The 26,966-nt window shown below is 32.9% G+C and overlaps 2 protein-coding genes across 2 annotated transcripts; one reads left to right on the forward strand and one right to left on the reverse strand.

Moving 5' to 3' along the window:
• Positions 1-335: 335 nt before the first annotated feature.
• LOC149901159 (uncharacterized) lies at positions 336-26,052 on the reverse strand. Its single transcript, XM_090111968.1, has 4 exons — positions 25,839-26,052; positions 25,606-25,728; positions 12,704-12,853; positions 336-977 (listed from the first exon to the last, which is right to left on the reverse strand). The coding sequence occupies exons 3-4, from the start codon at positions 12,788-12,790 to the stop codon at positions 336-338; spliced, it is 729 nt and encodes a 242-aa protein (XP_089968094.1). The 5' UTR covers positions 12,791-12,853; positions 25,606-25,728; positions 25,839-26,052.
• LOC149901160 (uncharacterized) lies at positions 8,305-11,258 on the forward strand. The gene is made up of 4 exons (XM_090111944.1): positions 8,305-8,536; positions 8,912-8,986; positions 9,073-9,908; positions 10,438-11,258. The coding sequence occupies exons 1-4, from the start codon at positions 8,470-8,472 to the stop codon at positions 10,519-10,521; spliced, it is 1,062 nt and encodes a 353-aa protein (XP_089968070.1). The 5' UTR covers positions 8,305-8,469; the 3' UTR covers positions 10,522-11,258.
• Positions 26,053-26,966: the final 914 nt, after the last annotated feature.

A 26,966-nucleotide genomic window follows, 5' to 3' on the forward strand; every position in this document is an offset into this window, starting at 1 on the left:
GACACTAAATAGTAAAAAAAAGAATTGGGGGTGGGGCCCCCCATACATGTAACTGAGGGATGAAATTTTTTTTTTCGATGTACATACCCGTGTGGGGTATCAATGGAAAGGTCTTTTAAAATGATATAAAGTTTTCTAAAAAACATTTTTCTTAAAGTGAACGGTTTTTGAGATATCAGCTCTCAAAGTCGTAAAAAGTATGTCCCCCCCCCTCTATTTTTATAACTACGGGGTATAAAATTCTAAAAAAAATAGAGGTGATGCATGCTAATTAACTCTTTCAACGATTTTTGGTTTGATCAAAGTATCTCTTATAGTTTTTGAGATAGGTTGATTTAACTGTAATTTATTATATTTGCTGCTACGGAACCCTTTGTGCGCGAGCCCGACTCGCACTTGGCCGGTTTTTTTTTCACTTCACTGTATGATGATATTGCAACCAACCAGTCTTTCTTCCTTTGGTTAGATAATTGCCAAAAATATTCAAATATTTTTACACGTTTTTCTTTTTCTACTTCTCCACATTTATATGGACAGTTTTTATCCAAACATGGATTTGTTTGCATTTGTTTTTCTTGTACTGTAGTACCACTTTTGTTTGTATATTCCTTCCCTTTTGACTTTGCATCTTTTCTCGCTTGTTTTTTATTAATTATTTTTTTCTTTCGTTTCTTTGGTTCACCATCTTCACTGGAGGTTTCATCCGTGTCTTTCCAAGAAGTTGAGTCCCATACAAAATCTTCCTCGTCACTAATAAAATCCACATAACATTTCTTAATTAAATTACGTTTACTTTTTTTGTTGTTTAAAATGTCTGGTGTATGAATAGTGCCGGTGTTTTCTTCTTTATCTTCTTCTAAAGATTTTCTTAGAATATCCATTTCCTTTTCAGGAATTAAATCGGTAATAGTGGGTTGAAGACTATCACCACTTGTTGTTCTATTTTCTTCAATGAGTTCTGACACTTGGTTAGCAGGCTAAAACATAAAAAATAATATTAATATTTGAATCAATTAACTATTATATTTGTTTAATATAAAATTTTAATAGTTAATATGTAGGTACCTCTTCCTCAACTAATTCGATATTTACTGTATTAAATATTAATTTATCACTGCCAGATCCCTGTAGATTGTGTTGATGTATGCAAGATTCATTAGATTCATTGTTATTTACAGAAATGTTTTTTATTGTAGACATAGGATAGGTTTTATCCCGGAAATCCCACGGGAGCGGGAACTATACGGGTTTTTCTTTGACTGCCGGACGATGCCACGGGTGGAAAGCTAGTATTTTTATGAATCATGAAAGCATCGGTTCACCCAGTTAAAAGTGCGGAGGTAACAGAACCAACAAATAGTTCAGTTGAATTGAGAAAGGCGTCGGTTAAAAATGTTGTTATCGGTTTAAGTCAGTTTTGACTTTCCTACTATTTTATTATAGTATCTGGATTGTTTTGGACTCGAAAAAAAAATTTGCAGATTTTCGGCGGTATGGCGACCATTTGGAATCGTCCGAAAAGTATGGCATGACGATTTTCGTAAATGGCTGCATGACGATGGTTACCTGTGCAAAAGTTAGCCTGGTACAAATGGTTGAATTGTTTTTTTTTAATCAACGCATTCACGTCGGTATGGTGGGCTTTAAGTCACACCGGAAAAGTATGGCATGTCACTACCGCCTACATCTTTTTTATGGGCTATCGGTAAATTCTAAAATTTATGTGTTATAAATCGTTTGACTTTCGCTATTTATCCGACGAGTTCGACTAACGCCCACGCGTCTAGTCCGCCGGTACCAGCGTTCTGACCATCATTTTTCTTTTTGTCATTGCGTACTAAGACCCCTGTAGAACCGCCATCCTGTTACAAATGCCCCAGAATTTTGCGTCAGTATCTCCCGACTCCCGGCCTAATATTATAATATTTTACTGCCAAAAATTATCGACACTGGATATTATTCAATGACGCCTCTCAAAAACAAAACTAATTTTTATATTACTAAACAGATTTTTATATCTTTACATACCTATTTTTAACTTTCATTTCATGAACTGCTCATGTAAATACCTATTACAATCTGGTTTAATTTAACAAAACATTCAAATCGGTGAATTTTAGCGTTATTTTGCAAAAAAAACCGCACGTACAGTCCCCCGTCCGAGTCGAACTGACACCGTCAAATTTCGTCGAAAATATGCAATAGAGGTGTAGACCGGACTCTCAGTGGAGTTTCGTTTGCAAAAATAGCGGACCTAAATCTGACTTCTGATATATATTGTATAGATCCCAGACATCCTATAGACAGATGTTGCCAACCAGTTTTCTGGTTCCCTTTCCCGCACCCCGGTAATTAAATATGGCATACAAAGAAAAAAATAAACATTTCCAAAACATGCCGCGTGGGGTATCAAATGAAAGAGCTTATTGAGTAGATCACGAATATATAGCATACTATAACATTTCTTACACTTTCTCTAAGATTTTTTAGAAAATTTACGAAAATGGTCCATTTTTGAGTTAACTTTAAACCACTATCACACCTTATACATATTGAATTTTGTTGAGGAAACTGTTGGTACGATTGTCTTAAAAAAAAATACATATGTGATACTCAAGGATATAATTAACAAAGTGTATTGTTTACTTTTCATTTTAGAACGGCCTAAACATAAAAAAAATACATACAAATCAACCCCTTTTTGAACATAAAACGCATTTTGTTAGGAAAACGGCTACATGTTTATACATGAAATTTATACCAAAAAATATGTTATGATGTTTGTAATAAGTTGTATTCTTTATTTTTTCAATTTTCATTATTATCGTTAAATTATTAAGAAAAAACTCGAATCTATACATATAATAAAATCGTAGGAAAGTCAAAACTGTACATTGAATATTTTTTTAAAAGAATACATAATCCATGATCTATAATCGATATAGAAGCCAAAAATATAGTTTTTAGAATTTTTGTCTGTTTGTCTGTTTGTCTGTATGTTTGACCGCGCTAATCTCGAAAAGTACTGCATAGATTTACTTCAAATTTTGCATGAATATTCCTAAGAGGTCGGGTGAGGATAGTTTAAACATATTATCATGATATCACCTTCGGGGGAGGAGCTGTGAATCTTTATTTTTCTTACATATTCCGTGTACTACGACAGCGTACAATCTAAAGACTCATGTTTAAATGTTGGTTTCGAGTAAGCCACGCTATTATCTAGCTTTACAAAATAAAAACTATGTCATTTACGTAATTTGGGCAGAGAAACAGTTAAATGAATCTTAGCAGTATAAAGACAAATTTGAAACAGCGCCATCTATGAAGTGTTAGAAAAATCAAACACACGTTAACTATTGGAAATTAATAATTAAATGACGCATATATAAATGTTGTTTGACAATATCTAGATTGACACTATAAAAATTATGCCATTTAAGTAACTTGGGAAGAGAAACATAGTTTAAAGAATGTAAGTTGTATAATGTTAATTTTGTAACAGCGCCATCTATGAGATTTCCTAAAAATCAAATCAATTTAAATGTTAACGCTACTGAATACACAGTTAGAAATTAATAATTTATAATTTAATATTATGTTATTTATTTAACTCTTTAGCCCATATCTTCCCTTCCCTATAAGGTATATTTCGTGTAAATAATAAATATACTACATTTTTTTAAAGTGAGGGTAGATGTTTATTATTTTAAGTAAAACTAGACACCATTATCTATAGTTAATCTAATATTGATTGCGTTCATTAGTTACAATTTAAAAATCTTCGTATTTTATAAATTTACTAGCTTACCGCCCGCGGGTTCGTCCGCTTTGTCTAAAACCTAATAAATTATAAATACTAAAACCTTCCTCTTGAATCAGTCTATCTATTAAAAAAACCGCATCAAAATCCGTTGCGAAGTTTTAAAGATTTAAGCATACAAAGGGACATAGGGACAGAGAAAGCGACTTTTTTATGCTATGTAGTGATATTTATAAAGCAATTGAATGCCATAAAACCAAAAATATCAATTATGTAATGCAATCTTCGTGTTTTGTGAATTTTCACCATCATGCGTTCCCACAAAAAGTAAGTTGTTACTTATAGGTAAGTATTTATTTTTTATAATAATAGCAATTCATGTTTTTTGTTGGTAGGTATTATATTACACTTTTAGAATGAAATAATAAAATGATGAATTCTTTTAATATTATTTTGAGGTGCATTGGGAACAGTAGTTTTTGATAAAATTTTATTTGTAAGTAGCTTTTTTTATAGATTTACAGTTAACTTTTGATTTTTTTATTTACAGATTCAATGCTCATAAAATTATATCGCCTTTGGAAGACGATTTCTGCTGATATTTTTACAACACCACTTGAAAATTGATGATTTGATGATAAAGATAGTAGCAGCGAGGATTAAGTGGAAATTAGTAATCATCCGCTTCGTCAATTTTTGACTGAAGTTAATGTCCAACGTCCAATGGTTCAATCATTGGAAGTATCTCGGGAAATTTTGGAGGATATTTTTCAGGAAGGAGAGGAGGGGCAGCCAACCACATATCAAACGACTACGTTTTAGTACCGAAAAAAATGTTATTCCAAATGAAACGTAAATTTTGCACTCACAACTGTACAAGTAATGTTTTTATTTTGACTTTGCGGTTATCTGGTTATAATATTTATCGTTATGGCTATCGAGGTACCGACCGTACTGGGATCAGAGTACATGATACAGTTCATCATCCAGGATTGCTAAGAGCATTTTAACACTGAAAAAGATGTTTTCTTTGAATCGTAGTTGCTTCATTTATTTATTTTTAATCATTTTACATAATACGTTTTATATTTTATAAATATAATATCATTTTCATTATTTAAGTAGATAAAATAAATTATGTAACGGTTTTATAAGAAAACACAGTATATTTATTAGGCGACGGTGATTTCTTCCAGGCAAAAGATATTCATCAGCTCAATAAAATTGAATAGTATGTTGTTAGTTATTCTTTAGATTCACAATTGTAATGAGCATTTCCACAAGCAAGTTGTATCGTAGTTTAGATATATCATAGTTTTGACATATTAAAGTTCCAACAAAACCCTCAAATTTTTGAGCAGGGTTGAGCAAGATAATTTGAAAAATGTGCCGTGTTAAGTATTATAGAAAAGGTTAGTTCGTTGGTAATTATTATTTCTTCTTCATTTACAGGTTGTTAGTAAAAATAAACTTTGACTAACAGTCAAAGTATATTTTAACTAATACTACTTAATATCTATCATACCTACTTATGTTCAGTATTTATCTGTATTATTATTGCTTGGTAATTAATATATTTTCATGTCGTATACCTAATTATAAACATAAGTTTGATGTGTAATTAGCTGGATTTATTTTTACACACTCACAGACTTATATTTTATGTTAAAAAAGTGTTAATAGTGTAAATCATGATATTTTTTCACAATTAATAATAATCCTTTTTTCTAATGGTGTTGGCATTAAATTAAACCGCGCTGTCGTTTCGTTCACAAAAAGTGATGTTATGAGGAGCGTATTCGGTCCTCATATCATAAAAAATCAGTGCGAAAACAATAAACACGTGTGAGGCCCTCACGGCAGATCGGGGCGGTCTGACGCGAAGTGGGGACAGCGTTGTCACTGTATCGCTCTTGCCACGCTGTTCAACAGACTTATTCGATAGTTCAGTTTTGTGTTAAGACCGCTGTGACAACCAACCCGTGAGACAACCAAACACGGTCTCCTCTACTATCCCGTGAGACCGAAACCTTCACTGAGAGGATATGACGTCTCACAGCTGATCGCAAACGGCATATTGTACTATCCCGTGAGACCGAAACCCTCACTGAGAAGGAATTACGCCTCACTACTGATCACGACAGTCATATTTTATCTCGAGAATCTGAAACTTTACTCAATATGAAGACCGTTTGACAAATGATAGGGTGCATCATAATATTATTCGATCTCTTGAAGATGAACATGAGCATAAGCAATGACTAGAGTAGGGACGCGAATATTACAATTATATGAGACAAGAACGATTAATAAGTTTGTTTAATGAAAGATTAAGAATTGAAACTATTCGGTCTCTGGAAACGGACGAATAGCGAGAGGCCCATCTTACTGCAGACAGATTTCGTCATAGTCTTAATGACTTGAGGTAAACAATCTACGAATTCGGTGGTGTGGTCTGACAAATATAAAAGTGGGTTTGCTTATAACCTCACAATTGAATACAGATCATCTTCTGTAAAGGCGATATTAACGTAGTATGTTCTTTTTGTAATGCTTTAAAGTGTAGTAAGGAGTCGGCTTTCATTTTAAGATACACCGGAACCTTTGAAATCACTACTTTTAGAGGAACATACTGTGCAATGTAAACTGTTATTAGACAATATTCGCTCTTATAATAGCGCGTTTCAAATGATCCTTTGGTGCTCAATAATTATCAGAAGGTCCGTTCATGCTTACTTTTAAGATACAAGGTCAAGTTTACCATTTGATAGGATCCCTTTTGCCTGTAGGCCAACCTAAGTTTGTTTAAATATATTTTGTATTCGACTACAACGAATAGTGGAATACAAGAAATCAATATTTCTCAAATTTAAAACTGAACTCATTTCACAATTTTAGAACAGGTTAATTCGTACGTATGCAGTTTTAAATCGACATTAGAAGCTTTTCCTCAAGATGGTGATATCGGCACTCAGGAACTCCCTGGACGTGTTATAACGCCCAGGCCACAGTATTACAAATTTTTCCTAAAATAGAGCAACGAATGTATTTTCGCATAGCAACGGAGGGGAACTCGCGGGGGGTCAAGTGACGCGGGCCACTTACCACAAACATGCTTAGTTTGTGGTACCGAGCGCGAAAGAAAGTCATCGTGTTTTTAGTAAAGTTACTATGACGTAATTTAATACTTAAGTACATATTCTATAATGGTGTGCTCAAACTGTTAATCTACATTTAATTTAGATTATTATATTTTGATACTAAGTAATGTAGAATTTAAATCACATTCATTCATGTTTTCTTCAGATTTTAAGATTTTCTTATCAGAGTGTTCAATTTTAATGTAAGTAGTTAAATTTTATAAGAGACAATAATTAAGAACAAGTTAAGAACATTCAAAAATAAAGTGTCACGTATTTTTTTTAAACGACGAATGACGAAAAACGACCTAATCGCGGACGAAGTCGCGGGCAACAGCTAGTTTATAATAAAACCCACATAAAACCTCACTAGAGCAGGCTCCAAGGAGATGTTCGTTTACATAAATAGCGGACCTAAATCTGACTTCTGATATATATTGTATAGAATATAGATACCAGACATCCTATAGACAGATGTTGCCAACCAATTTTGTGGTCCCCTTCCCCGCACCCCGGTAATTAAATATGGCATACAAAGAAAAAAATAAACATTTCCAAAACATGCCGCGTGGGGTATCAAATGAAAGAGCTTATTGAGTAGATCACGAATATATAGCATACTATAACATTTCTTACACTTTCTCTAAGATTTTTTAGAAAATTTACGAAAATGGTCCATTTTTGAGTTAACTTTAAACCACTAAAGATTGAAAACTCATGAATATATTTTTTAAATTATTATTCTAAATAATTAACAATAGTCCATTGTTTACGATTCAATAGTTCGTACAGTGAAATAATTGCATGGGGGAGTGGGGGGAGCATTCAAAGATGGCGAGTATATTTTCAAGTTTATGCCAGAAATAAAGGCCTAATACAAAAATATCGGTGTCGGGGCTTAGAATAATTCGACGCCCCCGGGGAATAAAATGGTTATGCGCTATTACCACTTTTTTAATGTTTTTGCATTTTCGGCATCTATGGTGTCGATATAAACCTACTGATTTTTTTTAGATTTTTTTACAGAAAATTCATAAAGTTATAACAATTTTTATTTTTATTCTACGGAAATCATGTAACAAATTCTTCCCGTAAAAACATCGTAGTCGTTCATTATGGAACGAACGCAGGTCGCGAGAAATTTGTAAGGCATTATACGATTTTATTCACGTAAATAAATTGATAATTCTTTTCAATAACATGCTTTACCTAAATTAGTTTGGTGAATCTTGAACGGTAAACGTATATTACTGCTTTATTATTGACATTATTATCAATACTATTTCACGTAAACATCTATTACAATATTCTTAATGAATTTGAAAACATGTAGTAATGTAATACTATTTTTTTCTCCTTCTATTAATATAGTATTTGGTTATTATTGTCTTTTTCTCTCGAATTTCGACAAGTTTTTACAAGTTACTATGCGCGGACGGTGATCATGCACAATAATCAAGCATTACGTAATTTGAAGTCGATGGGATGTGACGGTATTCTATTGTTTACAAACAAATAAACATAATTAGTATTCTGTGATAATTATAATAATATATAAATTTAACCATGGAATATCGGCATAAAGGATTACGAGCTAGAAGAATTCTTAAAATGGTTGAGGGAGGGGAAAGTGGTAAGTATTTTTTTAATTATTACGTAAATTTATAGTATATTATTGAAATAAAAATTTAAAGGGAGGAAATTCGTATACTTACCTGCTTATTTTTTTAAGTTAAATACCGACCTCCTTCGGTATTATGCGTTAATCTAGTGTTTAGTGAGCCTCACTGCTAAGCCGGAGGTTGTGGGTTCGATTCCCACCCAAGACAAATCTTTGAGTGATGAGCATGATTATATTTTGTTCTGTGTCCGGGGATCTGGTTGCCATAATAGGTACCTACCTAAAAGCTTTTCTTAGTATGGGATTAGATTGCCGTGTGTGATTTATCTGAATATTATTACTTCTTCTTTCTGCTACTACTTACTTTCAATAATTATTTCATTACAGGGTCTGAAGATAATAATGATGTTGAAATGCCTGATATTCTTCCATGTGACGGCATAGCAACGAAAGTTTTAATTGGTACGTAAATACCTGTTCAATCTGTAAAATGTTGTATTTTTTTTATATTAATTTAAGTATAATAATAATATCTGTTAATATTTTAGATGTACCGACTACATCTAACGGGGAACAAGGTGACAATGTACAGGAACCATCTTTAGATATATGTGAACTACAAACAGTAAACCTAACTCGTGAAAATTCTACTGAAAATGAAATGCTTTCCAGTTCAGGTGCAGATTATATTGACATTATTAATCATCAGCTTATAAGAACACCAACATCAGTATCAAACCTTTCTTTTATATTGGACAATGTTGATTTTGTTGCTTCACCAGATGGGTATATTATTCATGCCAGTAAAAGTAAATCGAATACGCCGACTCTGTTTGATTGCACAATACAGGAAGATAATACTATTTTAGACTCAGATGATAGAAACCTCGATGAAACATTAGTTCCTATTGAGAATAATTCTGTACATAGCATAATCGACGTAAAACATGCCAATATTGATATAAATAAGACTTTAACGCCTCAAAATAGATCTAATTTAAGCCCCAACGAGATGGTTATAATTATAAATAGCGATAAAAGCCCAAGGCAACAAGGTATAGTGGACAATGAAGATTCTGTAACAATACAAGTATTAGGTACATCTGAATCAGAATCACTCACTACAATTTCTGTATCAGGGTCACTGCCAAGCAGCTCTATTGAACATACTGATGACGACGATAACTCTCTCTCTATCACAAAGAACTTAGCCCGTAAGCGACGCCGAAATGAAGAAGAATGGATAGCCAATAAATCTAAAACTTTAAAAAACTCTGGAAAAGCCTATGTTGGATGTCATTCTAAAAAGCAGTTCCTTGCAAAATCGGTAGGACCTTCTTGTAAATGTAAATTGAAATGTGGTGAAACGTTTTCCTATGATAAAAGGAATGCCATTTTGGAGACATTTTATAAATTAGGTGACCATGAGTTGCAATGGCAATTTATAACTAAATACATTATATCAGATTCTGTCAAAAAACTTCAAGTTGTTCGAAATAAAAACCGAACTCAAACTATAAGTTATTTTTTGCCATTAGAGAATAATAAAGTCCGTGTATGTAAAGTATTTTTCTTAAATACTTTACGAATATCCGAACAAATGGTTTATACTGCTATAGAAAAATACAAAAGTGATTCTGACAAAACTGACTGTAGAGGTAAACATAACAATCGACCACGCAAAATGTTAGTTCCAACAGAAGAGAGCATCATATCACACATAAAATTATTTCCAGTAAAAGAAGCACACTATGTTAGAAAATCTTCCAAAAGAAAGTATTTATGCGAAACTTTGAATATATCAAAAATGTACCGTTTATACACAGATTGGTTCAAGGAACAGACAGGTTATAGTGATATTAAGATGGCTACCAAAAGGCAGTATGAGACTATATTTAATACAAAGTTTAATTATTCTTTTTTTCATCCTAAGAAAGATTTATGTGGTACTTGTACGCTTTATGAACAAGCAGAAGGCGAACATAAGGAATCATTAAAAGATAATTACACAAAACATATACATAATAAAGAAAGAATTCGTGAAATCAAAAATTCGGAAAAGGAAAATCTTAATGCAAACTTCACTCTAGCAATTTTTGATTTAGAAAAGGTTTTAGGCGTACCTCAGTCAGAGGTAGGAATATTCCATTATAAACGGAAGTATCCTGTGTATAACTTCACTGTTTTCGATGCTTCAAGAAAGAAAGGATACTGTTATATGTGGCATTTGCAAATTGCTAAAAGAGGATCTATAGAGATAGGTAGCTGTCTTTATAATTTTATTGAAGAACAATATCATAAACAAATAAATAAAATTTCCTTTTATTCTGATGGTTGCGCAGGACAGAACAAAAATAGATTTGTGTTTGCCCTTTATCTGTTTGCTGCTAATAAGTTCAAACTGGAAATTGTTCATCGTTTCTTTGAATCTGGCCACAGCCAAAACGAAGGTGATTCTATGCATGCATGCGTAGAACGAGCAATGAAAAATAAACAAATTTATACACCTGATCAATTATATGGTATAGTTATGAATGCCAAACAAACTGGAGAAAAATACAAAGTCAAGGAAATGAGACAAGACAATTTTTATGACATAAAATCATTGATTACAGGACAAAATTGGCTAAATGATGCAAAAGGTAACAAAATATACTGGTCAAAGATTAAAGAAATAAAAGTTGCTCATACACATCCACAATCTGTTTACTTTAAATATGATTATGATGACGACTATATTGAAATGAATATAAGATCAAGTACAACTAAAAACACTAGAAAACGAAAATCTGCCTCTACCGCAGCAACTTCGTCTATCGCTGATGACGTAACATTGCAGCCAGCTTATAACGGTCCAGTTCCAATTTCTAAAGCTCTACACGAAGACCTGTTGAGTCTTTGTAGGATTAACGCCATACCTCTCCATTATCACAGTTTTTATAATTCGCTGATAAGCACAAATAATACTGAAGCCGTTTTAGGTGAGGATGACTGTGACAGTGAGAGCAATGAAACAGGCTGATTGATTTTTTAGAACTAAGACTGATTAATGTAACAATTGTGATTTTCTTAAATAAAAATTATGTTTATTATACTTACTTCATTGTTTATTTTATTTAACTTTTTAGAATATGTAGATACTGACTGAGTGTAGAAAAGCACCCACGAAGTACCAAGTACCTAGTGGTGTTACAATAATTTATAACCAAAATTCATAAACATTACTGCATATTACGATGAACTCTCTAAGCACATTTATACAAAAACAAAGTCGTTATATAGCTATACGAAAAAAGACACTGGTAGCTTTTACAAGAACAAAATTGTATTAGTTTATTACAATTCCTATTCATTCATGAAAATACTGTAGAAAAACATCGTAATGTAGGGATATAGTTTTCATGATATTACAATTTCACGAGAATAAAATCGTTATGTGCCGTTACTTAGGATACACTTAAATAAAAAATCAGTATTATACATCTTTCGTAATAACTTTAAAAGTATACATTAGATATTTTTTTATTGTAGCTTCTTATTAAGAAAAAAAAATACCGAAAAAAATGATGTATTGTATGTTAATATAGGCCGATTAGTTTATGAGCTAGAACAGAAAAACAGTTTTTTGCTCGTCCTGTAAAATTTACTTTTGTCTATTACGATTTTATTCCCCGGGGGCGTCGAATTATCTCTGCACTGTCTTTGTGTTTGACAGAATGAAAAATATGGCAGAAAATTCTTGAATCAGAATATAAATTCGAGTTTTTTCTTGATAATTTAACGATAATAATGAAAATTGAAAAAATAAAGAATACAACTTATTACAAACATCATAACATATTTTTTGGTATAAATTTCATGTATAAACATGTAGCCGTTTTCCTAACAAAATGCGTTTTATGTTCAAAAAGGGGTTGATTTGTATGTATTTTTTTTATGTTTAGGCCGTTCTAAAATGAAAAGTAAACAATACACTTTGTTAATTATATCCTTGAGTATCACATATGTATTTTTTTTTAAGACAATCGTACCAACAGTTTCCTCAACAAAATTCAATATGTATAAGGTGTTTTTCGGTTTTGACCATAGTGATCACCTTAATATTTTTACTTCTTAATCGCACCGGTCGCAAATTCACTCACTAAAACTTGTAGATTATTATAATGAACGAAAGCATACCTGAATCCGCTTAAACAACGGCGTGGCTCTCCAATCAGGATCCTTGTTATTATCATCTTCATCCGAGATGTCTAGGAAATCGACCATCTTGCGTGTCTTTACTTTCTTGCTCGCGTTACGTAGCTCCTCCAATTCGTCGGCTAGCTTTTTCTGAATAATAAGAATAAGAAAATAATGAATGAATGAAAATACTTTATTTGCACCAAAACAAGGAAACAATACGAAATAACACATACAAAACAAACACGTACAAACAGGTACAAAAATAATGAGAAATTATTGTGAATTTATTACATTCAAATTTGTTTCAAGGGCTCGTATATTTATTGGTCCTTCGAGCCGGATACAAGTATAAATATGAAAATACACAACATACAATAGTGTTCATTAGCTTCTCCTGTAATATAGTCTTTACTTCACGAAAAAAAATATATTGAAAAAACAGATATTTATAATGACACGTAATTTGTTTATTATATTATCGTGAATGTTGGGTTGTAGAATAAAAACGCCTTCGTCACACTTAATATTTTATTATTCCGGCACTTGGTACATTCACTTGATAGTTTTCTTAAATATTAAATAAATCACAAGGCACGGCAATGGCACTTATAGACCGCACTGGCCGGCTGTTTGAGATCAATTGGCTCGCTGATCTTCTCTTCAAAAAATGTAAGCGATCGACTGACAACTAACCGACTGGAAGGGAGGTTAAGTTGTCAGGCGGTAGATTATAAATAACAGAAATCTTGTCTATGGAAATGTGATATGTATGATTTTAAAATTTGTAACACGAATCTATTTCTTTTTTCCTCGGAGAGTCACTGCAAAGGAATTATTTTTATATAATTTATCCATACTATTATTTTAATATTATAAATGCGAAAGTAACTCTGTCTGTCTGTCTGTTACTCAATCACGCCTTCTACTGAACCAATTTGCATGAAATTTGGTATAGAGATACTTTGATACCCGAGAAAGGACATAGGCTACTTTTTACCCGGGGACATAAGATAGGTTTTATCCCGGAAATCCCACGGGAGCGGGAACTATACGAGTTTTTCTTTGACTGCCGGACGATGCCACGGGTGGAGAGCTAGTATTTTTATGAATCATGAAATCATCGGTTCACCCAGTTAAAAGTGCGGAGGTAACGGAACCAACAAATAGTTCAGTTGAATTGAGAAAGGCGTTTTTATCCTTACTGTACCATCACAGTATATATTTAATAATATTTTGCATGTTGCAACGTAGTGATTGTTAAATAAAAGGTCCGAGAAAATATGATGAGCGGTTTTATTGAACAACGAACAATGAATAATGGCGCAATCGTACAAGTGTCAAAGAATCAAAGTGACAACAGATAATATATGAAATGAAAACTATTTATTATCTATGTTTATACTTCACATCTCCCTTTCTTTGTAAACAAACTAAACAACCATAACAAACCAAACTTTTTTTTTTTTTTTTTTTTAAATATATGTATACACTATGAATGAACATTTTTATTTAAAGTATTAAATTTCTTTATTTTTACTTATCCAGTAATTAAAAAATTATATCTATCATATGATTATATAACAAGATACATGGCAAAGCATTCAGTTCTAATTAACAATGTTAATGTAAATGATTACTGAACAAGTTCTTATAAAATTATAGTAAACAAGTTATAATTAACTGATACTTAATGTTAATGATTAAGATACATGAAATAGTACTACAGTACTTATTGTTTTTTAACAATATTAGAGATTGAGTTTATTAATAGGTTTTATAGGTCTACCATATCTTGAGACTTGTGGTGCAGTCGCTGGTTGTGTCACCATATTAGAACTCTGTGTATTATTAGAGCTAAGCATCTCTCGCATCTCTGATGGATGTGTAGTTGTTGGGGTTGTTGCAGGAACACCCGGTGATTGAGTTTGAGCTGGCATCTGTTGTACTACTGGTTCTTCTGTGTATTTAGTTTCAGGTACAGCTATTCTGTTGCTGGGAATATCAGCTTGTGTCTTGTGCAAATGACTTAAGTTTCTTCGTAAAATTTGTCCTTTATCTGTTTGTATAATAACAGATCTTGGTAGATTTTTGGGCTTCTCTATTACTCTCGCCCCTTCCCAGTGTTGGTGAGCTACCTTGTGTCTGATTTTATCATTAATTTCCAAATTTACTGGTCTTGTAGTATGTTTATTACTGTAATTGGCCTGTTTCTCTCTTAATGTCTGTAGTTCAGTTGTGACTCCTTGTATGATTTTTGGTTTTAAATATTTGTCACTTACAGGTATTGGTGATCTTGTAATTCTGCTGAAAAGTCGTTGGTTAGGTGAGCCTAATAGGTCATTTCTAGGTGTATTTCTCCAGTTCAGTAACGCAAGCTGCACGTCTGACTTGTCAATGCTGCATTTTTTTAGTATGTTTTTTGCTGTTTGAACTGCTCTTTCAGCAAGTCCATTACCTTGATGGTGATGTGGACTAGATGTGACATGGTTAAATCTCCATTCTTTTTGAAAGGTCTTAAATTCTCTAGACATATATTGTGTTCCATTGTCAGTTTGTAACTCTTCTGGTATACCATGGGTAGAAAACCATCTTTTAAGTTGTTCAATCACTTCATATGACGACTGGCTTTTTAGCTCTTGAAAATCAATATATCCAGAGTAGCTGTCACATATAACAAGGTAAGTTTTTCCTTTTAATTCAAATAAATCTGAAGCAATTATTTGCCATGGAAGTGTAGGAAGCTTTTTAACTAAGACTGTGTCTTTAATGTTATCTCTTTGTGTTTGTTCGCAGACGGTGCACCCTTTAACTAGCTTTATGATATCATTATATTGTCCTTTCCAATAAAGAAATTGTCGAGCTCTTCTCAAACAGCTGTGTATACCAAGATATCCTTGATGAATATTTTTTAACATTTTAGGGATTTGTGATGCCGGAACAACAATCTTATCACCTTTGAATATAATTCCTTTCAGATAGCTCAATTCTTCTTTAAAGTTAAAATAGTGTTGTAGTTCTGTAGGTAGTTCTTTCATGGTTTCAGGAAATCCTTGCTTTATAGTCTTCATTAGTAACTGTAAATGTTGATCTTCTTTAGTAGCCTTAATTAATTCTTCTTTAGCATCTAGAGACATAGGTAGTATAACTGCGATTTTTAAGTTTTCTTCTGGATCATATCTCAAGTTAGACGCATCACAGTCTCGACTAAGGAAGTCTGCTAATGGAATTTCAGTTCCCTTTTTGAATAATACCTTGGGTGAGTATGGTGCTAAGTTAAACATTATTCGTTGAAGTCTTGCGGGGGCTGATTGTATGTTTTTCTTAAATATTGTCTCTAGTGGTTTATGGTCGGATTCTACTGTCAGTTGTTTACCATAAACATATTCATGAAATTTCTTACATCCAAACAGTATGGCGAGCGCTTCTTTTTCTATCTGTGGATAATTCTGTTCAGATTTGGTCAATGCTCTTGCTCCATAGGCTACTGGTTGTCCTTCTTGGAGAAGTGCAGCTCCGAGATTTTTTGAGCTTGCATCTACAGACAATGTTACAGGTTTGTTGACATCATATAGTCTCAATACTGGGGGATTTTGAAGCACTTGTTTTATTTTATCAAGAGCTTTTTCATGATGAATTTCCCATGTAAAGCTTGTATTCTTGTGTAACAGGTCTCTAAGTGGATTTGTCAAATCCGACATGTTAGGGATAAATTTATTGAGATATGTAATCATTCCTAACAGTCTCTGTAACTCGGTTTTATTTGTAGGTTTTTTCATTGCCTGAATAGCTTCTACTTTGCCTGGGTCTGCTTCTAAACCTTTAGCTGAAATAATGTGTCCCAGAAATTTTATCTTGGTTGCTTCAAAGATGCACTTGTCTTTGTTAAGTTTGAAGCCAGATTTCTTTAATATTTCAATGACTTTGTCAACAGTTTTGCGTAGTTCTTCTTTAGTTTTTGCATGTATAAAAATATCATCGATCGATACTCTCACATTTTTTATATTACTGAGTAGATTTGTTAATATTTCTTGGAATATTTCTGGTGCTGATGAAACTCCAAATGGAAGTCTCTTGAAAGAATATCTTCCCCATGGGGTAGCGAATGTTAATATTTTTTGTGTTCTTTCTGATAGTCTAATTTGCCAGAACCCCTTTGTGCAGTCTAATAATGCAAAGAATTTAGAACCTTGAATATCAGCTGAAATTTCTTCTATAGTTGTGAGTGGAAAATGACGTCTGAGGATATTTTTATTGACATCTGATGGATCTATACAGATTCTTATTTTGTCCTTTTGTCTGACAACTACCATAGGACTCACAGCAGGAGTTGGCTCCGTTTCTGGTTTTATGACATCTAACTTTACCATCCTGTCAAGTTCTTGCTTAACTTCGGCTCTTATAGCATGGGGTACTCTTCTTGACGGTTTAATCTCAAGCTTTGGGTTCTCAATTAGGTCAATATCATACACATAATCTTTATAACAGCCTAATCCTTCAAATATATTATCAGTATATTGGCTCACCTTCAATGTTTTGACTCTTGCGACAAGTCCTAATTTTTCACAGGTCTCAAGTCCTAGGATTGGAGAAACTTTTTCTTCAACTACTTTGAATATTATTTTTGTTTCTTCATTCTTTAATTTACATAGTAGCTCTGTTTCACCTAGAACTGCCATCTTGTCTTCTGTGTAGCTTATTAAATTTTTTGTTCGGCTTGGTTTCAAAATTGCCTTTGTTTTGTTCATCAAGTGTCTTGGTAACACATTGCACTCTGCTCCTGTGTCTAGTTTGACTGTAATCCTTAAATTGCCAACTTGTAATTTTTCTGTCCAGTTTTTCTTTTCTCCAGACCTTATAGCGGATATGTACACTTCATCTTCGGATTGAGAGCTTTCTTCTATTGCGTTTACTCTATTTTTCTGTTTGTAATTATTATGTTTCATTTTTGTGCGACACATATTAGCAAAATGACCCTGTTTGGAACATTTGGTACAAGATTTGTTAAAAGCTGGGCACTCTCTACTTTTATGGTTAGTACCACATCTTCGGCAGTCAAAAGTCTTGTTTTCGTTAGATCTTTTATTTTTCACAGCAAAAACTTTATTTTTACTATCAAATTCATCTAATTGTTTAGATGCTTGTTCACTAGTTTTGCAGATCGTTATTGCTTTTGTCAAGTCCAAATTTTCTTCCGTTAGTAATTTTTCTCTAACCTGATTTGATCTAATTCCAAAAACGATTTTATCCTTTATCATTTCATCCAGTAAGTTGTTAAATTCGCATTTACTTGCTTGAGTTTTTATTTTGATTAAAAATTCATTAAATACTTCGTCCTCGTTTTGTTCGATCTTAAAGAATACATATCGTTCAAAAGATATGTTCTTTTTCGGCGCGAAATATTCTTTGAATTTATTTTTAATGATTTCAATATCATTTTTTTCCGCGTCGACAAGGTTAAAACTGTTAAATATTTCGATGGCGTCTGGGCCTATGACCGCCATAAAAGTTGCTGCCTGGATTGCGGCTGGTTTTTTGTCTAATTGTATTGCTGTGGCATACCAGTCAAATTGTTGCACCCACCTTGTCCAACACGTTGACTTGTCGGCGTCAATTAATTGTAGGTTAGCTGGCGGCTTTATTCCAGCCACTGCGTCGGATGTCGTCATTTCACAGCTTTCTCATATATTTTCTTATTACATACTTTACAACCGCTTCTGACACCATGCAACGTAGTGATTGTTAAATAAAAGGTCCGAGAAAATATGATGAGCGGTTTTATTGAACAACGAACAATGAATAATGGCGCAATCGTACAAGTGTCAAAGAATCAAAGTGACAACAGATAATATATGAAATGAAAACTATTTATTATCTATGTTTATACTTCACACATGTACACAAAAACGCCGACTTACACACAAGAGTAGGAGATAGACACTGTTATGGCACAAGGAACAGAAATAGAATTGAAATGCCATTTTTCCGATTAGCTAAAGTTAAAAATTCATTTATGGGTCAAGGCGCTTTGACAATAGAATTCCTCATAATATTAAAGAATTTAGTAGTTCTAATTTTAAAACTTATATAAAAAATGTACTAGTTCAGAGAGCGTACTACAGTATTCAGGAATATATGGACGATAAAAACCCATGGAGGGTTGTCGCGAAAAAACCACAGGGCAGTTCTTTGGCATGTTATTATAATATATGATGTTACATGCAGGGTGTCCCAAAAAGTAGTGATATACTGAAGCTGGGAGGTAGAGGACTTAGAGGGCTATTCGAATCACCCCCATGTGTGTTATGCGATTTTTCGTATTTTCGGAGTTATTACATTTTTTTTAATTTTTCATCTATCGCCGAGTACGATGAGATTTTTATTTATGGTGACGTGAATTATTGCGCTAGATGCTTGTTTTTTTTTTGTGTGCTAAGCTGAAAGATAGGCCAATTCAGTATGGTAACATTTACTATCGTTAGATCTTCGAATGGAATAAAAAAAAGAATTAAATGCCAAGAAAGATAAAATTACCCAGTATGTTCATAACTTCAAGGGCCCATAAAAAAATAAAATCACATAAAAAAGGTTTTCCATTTGGCTTTTAAAAACTTGCTCTATCGATCAGGTAGCTACCCTAAAAATTTCATTTTATTATTCTGAAGGCTTCAATCGAAAAATTGAAATCTAAATGTGGTAAGTGCAAAATTTTTATTAACATGATGATTATTAAAACCAATAAATAGGTGTTTAATTACCAGAATTTTTTTAAATAGCCCCGCTTTGCACTTACCACATTTAGATTTCAATTTTTCGATTGAAGCCTTCAGAATAATAAAATGAAATTTTTATGGTGGCTACCTGATCGATAGAGCAAGTTTTTAAAAGCCAAATGGAAAACCTTTTTTATGTGATTTTATTTTTTTATGGGCCCTTGAAGTTATGAACATACTGGGTAATTTTATCTTTCTTGGCATTTAATTCTTTTTTTTATTCCATTCGAAGATCTAACGATAGTAAATGTTACCATACTGAATTGGCCTATCTTTCAGCTTAGCACACAAAAAAAATCAAGCATCTAGCGCAATAATTCACGTCACCATAAATAAAAATCTCATCGTACTCGGCGATAGATGAAAAATTGAAAAAATGTAATAACTCCGAAAATACGAAAAATCGCATAACACACATGGGGGTGATTCGGATAGCCCTCTTGGTCCTCTACCTCCCAGCTTCCGTTCATCACTACTTTTTGGGACACCCTGTATGTATTTTGTAAAATTGTAAAACTGACATAATTTAAAAGAGCAACTATGGAGTTTCTTGCCGGTTCTTCTCCGTAGATACTGCTTTCCGAATCGGTGGTAAACTTTAAAATATGTAATGACGTTTCAAAAGTGCTTCTATAAGAAGTCTAATTGAATAAATAAATGTTTGAGTTTGAGTTTGAGTTCACTTCAAACACTACGATAAACATAATTTGATCAATGTTATTCATTAAGGGCCGATTTTTCAATCGCGAGATAAACAGTCTAATAACTACCCCTCGAATAGATTTATTCAATTATTTATCTAACTCATTACGGCTCGCCTATTTTTCAATCGTGATTTATTTGATGAATAACTATCTGACCAAATATTTCCATATTGGCAGCACTGCTCTCGGAGTGGCGAAACAAACATATTAAATTAGTCAGGTTAGAGCGGGATAGAGTCAAATCTTGCAATTTGTCAACAACCGTCATTATGACTCACGTCAGGAGTGCACTTGTCTTCTATGATTGTTGATTGTTGTTTTGATTCGAGTAAAGAGTTTGGTTAAATTTGTGTTTCAATTTATATATTTTACGATGGAAACGACATACTTAAAGGCAGCGTTCGGCAAATTTTCAATGGCATGGTCATCAGTACTATCAAAAACATCAATTTCAATATGATTTTAATTGATAATAATTATATAGAAAGAGGTTTAATTGTTAATAATTCTACGCTCTATGTTATGACATACGAAAATATCTCAAATTTGACTCGTCAGTTGTCAACTCAAACGCCTAACAGTCGAATAGCGCGCTATCTGGCCGTTGGAGCGGCAAATAGATTTATTCCTCAAATAACGTAGTTATTGGATAGATAAGTCCTATTCGTCTATTGAAAAATTGAATATTTTGTTAACTGAAGAATAAAGTCTATCTAGCTGTTTATCTGGGCATTGAAAAATCGGCCCTAAATTAGTTGTAGTATCGAAATGCTACAGGAAATTAAATATTTAGCATGGATCAATTTATAAACAAGAAAATTATTCTGTGAACACGAAATAAAGAAATAATTATTTAACTTGATAAAATTATTCCAAAAAAAGTGGTTAAACACCTTCAGCCGTACAAATAAACGAGTTATAACATTTTATGCAAAGAATAAACTAAGAACAAGGAAAAATCATACAAATAAACACGAAATAAATGTAACCTAGTATAACTTCGTAATAAGTATTCATACTAATGCTATTCCGTCCTTATTACGGCTACCACCCTAGTATAAGTCTGACATAACCGAATTATAACATATCTTTTAGTACATTGTGCTGTGTTTTACAAGTTTTAGAAGCAATTTTCAATCTAAATTTGAGATAATAGCAATGAGAGTAATACGAGAAGTAGAAAAAGTTGAGCAAATTAATAATTTCATTACGTACCTATTGAAATGGAAAATTTTGTATGAAATGTCAAAATATACGAAATTATGAAAAACCCTTTTGATATTTATAATGATTTATTTATTTACAACATGCGCCAAACCATACATACATAAAACTTATTTCTAAACTTATCACAATAATATATACACTTTCGTTGAAAATATAAATCTTCTAAGCCTGGAGTTGTATGTTTTGAGTACCAGTTATTTGGCAACTCTCTATCTCAAGGTGGGTTTATCTTCGTATAGCGGATCGCGTTATCTATCATTTGCTTGCATATTTAATGATATATTTAAATTATTTCCAATAAATATTTAAAAAATAAATAAACAGAACATCGTATGATGAAACTTCACAACAAATTCGACGAAGTCAAACGTCAGCAAAATGACAGCACCAAGGCTTAACCGTAGACAATTTCAATGTTTTTCATAATTTTGTGAATGAATTGCGACGTTGCCGCTTCGCGCCTATTGCATAGCGTGAGCATAGATACATCGACGTTATTCCAAATTTATTTGTAAGAAATTATGACATCCTTATTCTTTATTTATTCTTATCATATCTATGCATTGCATAAGGTTTGAATAAGCAAGTTTTTATTTGTACGGCTGCTTGTGTTCGTGATATCTATATCATATCTCCAACACAAGGTTCTTCAACATGTTCTTCGCATACAAACTCCTCATCATCATCCACATTAATATTATTAGCATTATTTCTGTGACAGTCTATAACAGTTTTGTAATAGTCAAGGTCCTCTCTTTGCATCCAGTCTTTACCAAAATGTTTCGCTAGTAGCTTATCTACATCAACAATTTTTAATTTTTTTATTTTAGGTCGGGTGGTGATAGGATTTGGTGATATGTCTGAAGCATATTTGCCTGGTTTAGTTATGGAACGTCGAGAACCAGTATCATTCTGGTAAAATGGTTCACCTCTCACTATAATTCCTCGAGAATCACTTTTCATTCTTGTGATAGTCAAAAGGTTTCAAAGAACTTAAATAAAAATTTTGTTTTTGCCTGCACGGACTAAATGGTCCGTCAGTGTAAAAATCGATAGTTTTAATTTGTGAGAATTTGTAACGAATGTCAGTTAAAACTGGATCAAGATGAGCCCATATGGTAGCAGGTTGATGGTTTGTTGACGTTGATACAGTGCAATAAGATTCCACATTGCGTTTATCTTTACCAGGCACATAAACCACGACTGTGTGCAATGAAACCTGCTGCCTTGATCTGCCGAAATGGTGCGCTTGTGTTTCTTGATGATACTTGCAGTTATAATTTTCAGACGACAAAGCAACGGGTCTGTATGAAGACACTGCAGTTGGAGATTTATTTGGTTTTAAAATTGGAATGATTTCTTGAGATTTCCAAGACAGCGGAACATTCCCAGAAATCATAATGGAATTAATAAGATCAAGATAATAGTTTAAGCAATTTTCAGAAAGATGTGATAGAAAAGAATACGGAATTCCATCCAACCCAGGAGCAGAATCTTTAACAGATGATAAAACACCTTTAAGTTCATCAAGTATAAACGGAGAAGCTAATAGGGAGCCATAATTATGGTCCATAGAGCAGATAATAGGAGGCTTTAATTGAATAAACTCTCTTGCTGTAGACGGGGCTAAATTGTCCATAAAATTACTCGCTAATTCCTTTGATATTTATTGATGTCTGTTCTTTGAAAGATGATCAGAAGCGTCTAATATTTCTCCATACTTCTCTGGAGCATGTTTCGGGCGCTAAAGATGAGCAAAAAGATTTCCATCCTTCGCGTTTCTTCTTTGCGTGATCTGGTGGAAATTGATAGCTTGTGAAAGAAGTTCAAAATTTATTTCGGACATGTCGTTGGCCTATTTAAAGGATAATTTAAAAGAATAATTTAAAGGCCCAGTTTCTTGCCATTGCTTGATATTCATTTTCAGGTCTTTTGAAATGATCCCTGGCTAATGTCATTAAGTCATGTTGCAAGTCCTCCTTTTTCTTCTTCTTTGGTTGCACTGGATTCGTAGATGCCGACGAAGGTGTTGCAATTAATGATTGTGATGATGATGATTGCTAGAAATTAAAATAAAAGTGTGATAAATATTTTCTGTTTTAGTTACCCAGAACACAGGAAAACTGGAAGATGTTGGCACGACAATTTGGAAATACATGGAACTTTGATCATTGCATTGGAGCTGTAGATGGGAAGCATGTCACTTTAGAAAAACCTGAACATTCCGGTTCCTACTACTATAACTACAAAAGAACATACAGCATAGTACTTATGGGTATAGCTAATGCAAATTATGAATTCATCATGGTTGATGTCGGTACAAATGGCAGTGTCAGATGGAGGAGTAATTAAAAATACAAAATTTTAGCATTACTTTGAGAATAATCAGTTGCAAATTCCAGAACCAGATGAATTGCCGAATACTAATAAAATAATGCCCTATGTGTTTGTGGGCGATGAAGCTTTCCAATTACTTCCAAATTTCATGAAACCTTACAACAAACAAGTGTTAAATGATAACAGAAGGATATTCAACTATCGATTATCTCGTGCTCGACGAATAATTGAAAATGTATTTGGCATTCTCACGACTCGTTTTAAGATTTTCCAAAAGCCTATTAAATTATCTCCTACAAAAGCAAAAATTGTAGTTATGGCGTGTTGTCATCTACACAATTTTCTTATGAAACAAAAGAACTACATTCGCCATGGAGAAGTAGACATGGAAGACACTTTTACGGGGACTGTTATGCATGGTACTTGGAGAAATGAGCCAATGTTGCTAGGCAATGAACATACTCGAGCTGGAAATAGCGCTGCACTAGCAAAACAAGTAAGAGATGATTTTTGTGAATACTTTAACACTTCGGGTGCTGTTCCATGGCAAAACTGTTTAGAGTAATGATATAAGTTGAATGTGTAAAATATATTTTACAATAAACTGTATTACTAATTTACCTGTGTTTCTATTACTGTGCTAATTCCTGATTCTTCCTCCATTTGATCTTGCAGAAATTCTAATTCTTTGTAATACCATAATGTCGGTACATACAGATCATCGGTACCAGAACCAGAAAGCATAGTCTTTTTCACTTTGTTGTTTTCGCGCTTGAAACTTGTACGTAGTATATTAATTTTGTTTTTCACTTTATCCTCCGTAATGTTCCGGCGACAGATCTTGTCAGATGTCACGATAAATAGATATGAAATGCAACGTAAATTCTTTGTCCGAAACATTCTCCACGCAGTTGTTGTCACTGGGCGTAGCGTCCTCCATGATGCCAAACCAACGACTGAGATCATGTTTGACAAACACCGCCGTTCACGTTCAAACTGCATTTGGGTTCTAGTACTTGAACATGATTGATCAAAAAATCTTTTTGTCTTTTAAATTCCTTTAACGCCCAATAACTCTTGCAAATATTGATTCTATCTTCTTCATTAAAATTTTCAGAACAATTAAACCTACACCTAAAGCAGTTAACATCTTTAGGAGCCTTTGCTGGACACTTTTTTTTTTATTATTGTATGGTAAGCACTTACGCTTACTTAAGCTTTTGGTTGCCTGTATTTTCTTCCATAAATTGATAATCCATCGATTCATCAGAATAAATATCTTGACCATCTTTATCTAATTGAAACGTTGGGTCATTATCTGAGTCATCACATGAAAAATCTTCACTACTGGCACTATATTCTACTAAACCTTTTTTAATATTTTCGTCCTGCTCCTCAATACTCTTGTTGTCAACCTATAAAAATATAAATTAACAAAATATTAGCCACAATAAAATTATGACCATCTGCCATTATGCCAAGATTATGCCAACTTAACTTTGTTACTAAATACTAACAATCTCATTTAGGTTGCAACTTTCCAATGTTTCAACATGGTCAACTTCAACCTCCCCAATCTGTTAAAAATAACAACAATAAAGTATAAAATAAACAAGACAGACTTACCCCCCACAAGGTGTGACAAACAAACAGACTTTTACATTTATAATATTACTAGCGCCCTGGCTTTGCACGGGTGCAAACTATAATATTATGTAAAAAGTAAAAACCTTCTATTTAAAAAAAACCGCATTAAAATCCGGTGCGTAGTTTTAAAGATCTAAGAGGTTTGTCTATGGATCACTATGTAACCACCCTAGCTGACGATGAACATGAATCTTAAGTATTTGTACCAACATACCAGAATATTCAAGTTTTCAGTATCCTTGGGACATTCTTGTCCCTTATAACTTTTATTCTCATCATTTTGCTGGTAGAAATCAACATATTCATGAGCCTTTGCATATAGTTCTAAGTTTTCAATCTGTAACAAATTGAACTGTTTAGTATTGTACACTACAGGCCTGTAGGTAAACAAAAATGAAATGCTTCAGTCCTTAGCAGTCTGTTTAAGGGCCCGAATGAGGTACTTACATTGTCAACATTGTTATTATACGAAGTTAATTTTTTTGAACTATCGCCACTAGTCTCTTTGTCGTTCTGAATATCTTTCGAGTGATGAACCACAGGCTCCAAATAATTACCAAACAAGTCGCGTTGAGCTTCCCGGATAGAAATAGAGTTCTGTAGAAACACATAATAGAATAGCTTAACTGTATCACGACATACAATAAGTTTACAACAAAATAGTTAAAACAACTCAAAACTTACCAGTTCTTGAACCCTATTATTCGCTTTTGTCAAATCTAACTATTAACTGTTTTCCTCTTGAATACTTATATTTACTCATTTTTTCGTGAAAACCTGTAATAACTTTCTATATTTTCTCGTAACAATAATCACAAAAGCCGATGAATACACAGAGCAAGTAATAATTCAATTCAATATTTTAATTTATGGCAGTACTGCGTTGCCACAATTTTGCCAATGTCCTGTAGTGAATGGGTTTGTTCACGTTAAAAAGTTCAAATTAGCTCCAACAGTTTCAAATCAAGCGCAGATAATATCTACAACAAACACAAAAAACAACACAATATATAAATTATCCAACACCAAGTTAATATATGAATTAGTATAGACAAACACTAGATAGGAGAAATTATGTAATTGTGGGGAAAAAGGGAAAGAAAAATTATAGTTTAATATTATTATTATTATTTTTAATAAATTTGGATAAAACATACACAAAAGGACTAAAGGTTAGTGAAAGGAGAATATTCATGTTGGTAGGACGGGGGATAGTAGGGGGAAGGATGTCGTATAAAGAGGAGTTTTTAGGACAGTTGAAGAAAATGTGTTCCAAATGGACCGATTTAAGCAAAAATGATTCAGTCCACACTAACCTCATTTCGAGATAATAGAGTTTAAAGTTTATTTCGGTATTTCTCTGGCTTTGTAGTTCTAAATGTTATGTTTTTAATTTTATGTTATTCTAAGTGTTCTAAACTAATTTACATGCATGTATTTAGTAAATAAATTTTAATAGTTTCGTAGATATTCAAGAAAACTTGCGCGTGGATCATTATTACATAATACATTTTGTATGGAATTAGCTGTGTAGGCTGCGGAAAGAAAAATGCAAAAATGTTCCAAACTATGACA

The sequence above is a fragment of the Colias eurytheme genome, chromosome 17 (assembly GCF_061535395.1).
Source record: "Colias eurytheme isolate Ceu_HAF_F1 chromosome 17, ilColEury1 Martin Lab GWU primary, whole genome shotgun sequence".
NCBI lineage: Eukaryota > Metazoa > Arthropoda > Insecta > Lepidoptera > Pieridae > Colias > Colias eurytheme.

Bases quoted from the DNA above. Each gene is read 5' to 3' on its own strand.
- LOC149901159 (XM_090111968.1), bottom strand. From the start codon at position 12,790: ATGGTCGATTTCCTAGACATCTCGGATGAAGATGATAATAACAAGGAT. The intron at 978-12,703 runs GTATGCTTTCGT...TTTATGTTTTAG, and splicing joins CGTTGTTTAAGCGGATTCAG to CCTGCTAACCAAGTGTCAGA.
- LOC149901160 (XM_090111944.1), top strand. From the start codon at position 8,470: ATGGAATATCGGCATAAAGGATTACGAGCTAGAAGAATTCTTAAAATG. The intron at 8,987-9,072 runs GTACGTAAATAC...TTAATATTTTAG, and splicing joins AGCAACGAAAGTTTTAATTG to ATGTACCGACTACATCTAAC. The intron at 9,909-10,437 runs AGGAATGCCATT...CAAAGTTTAATT, and splicing joins AAACGTTTTCCTATGATAAA to ATTCTTTTTTTCATCCTAAG.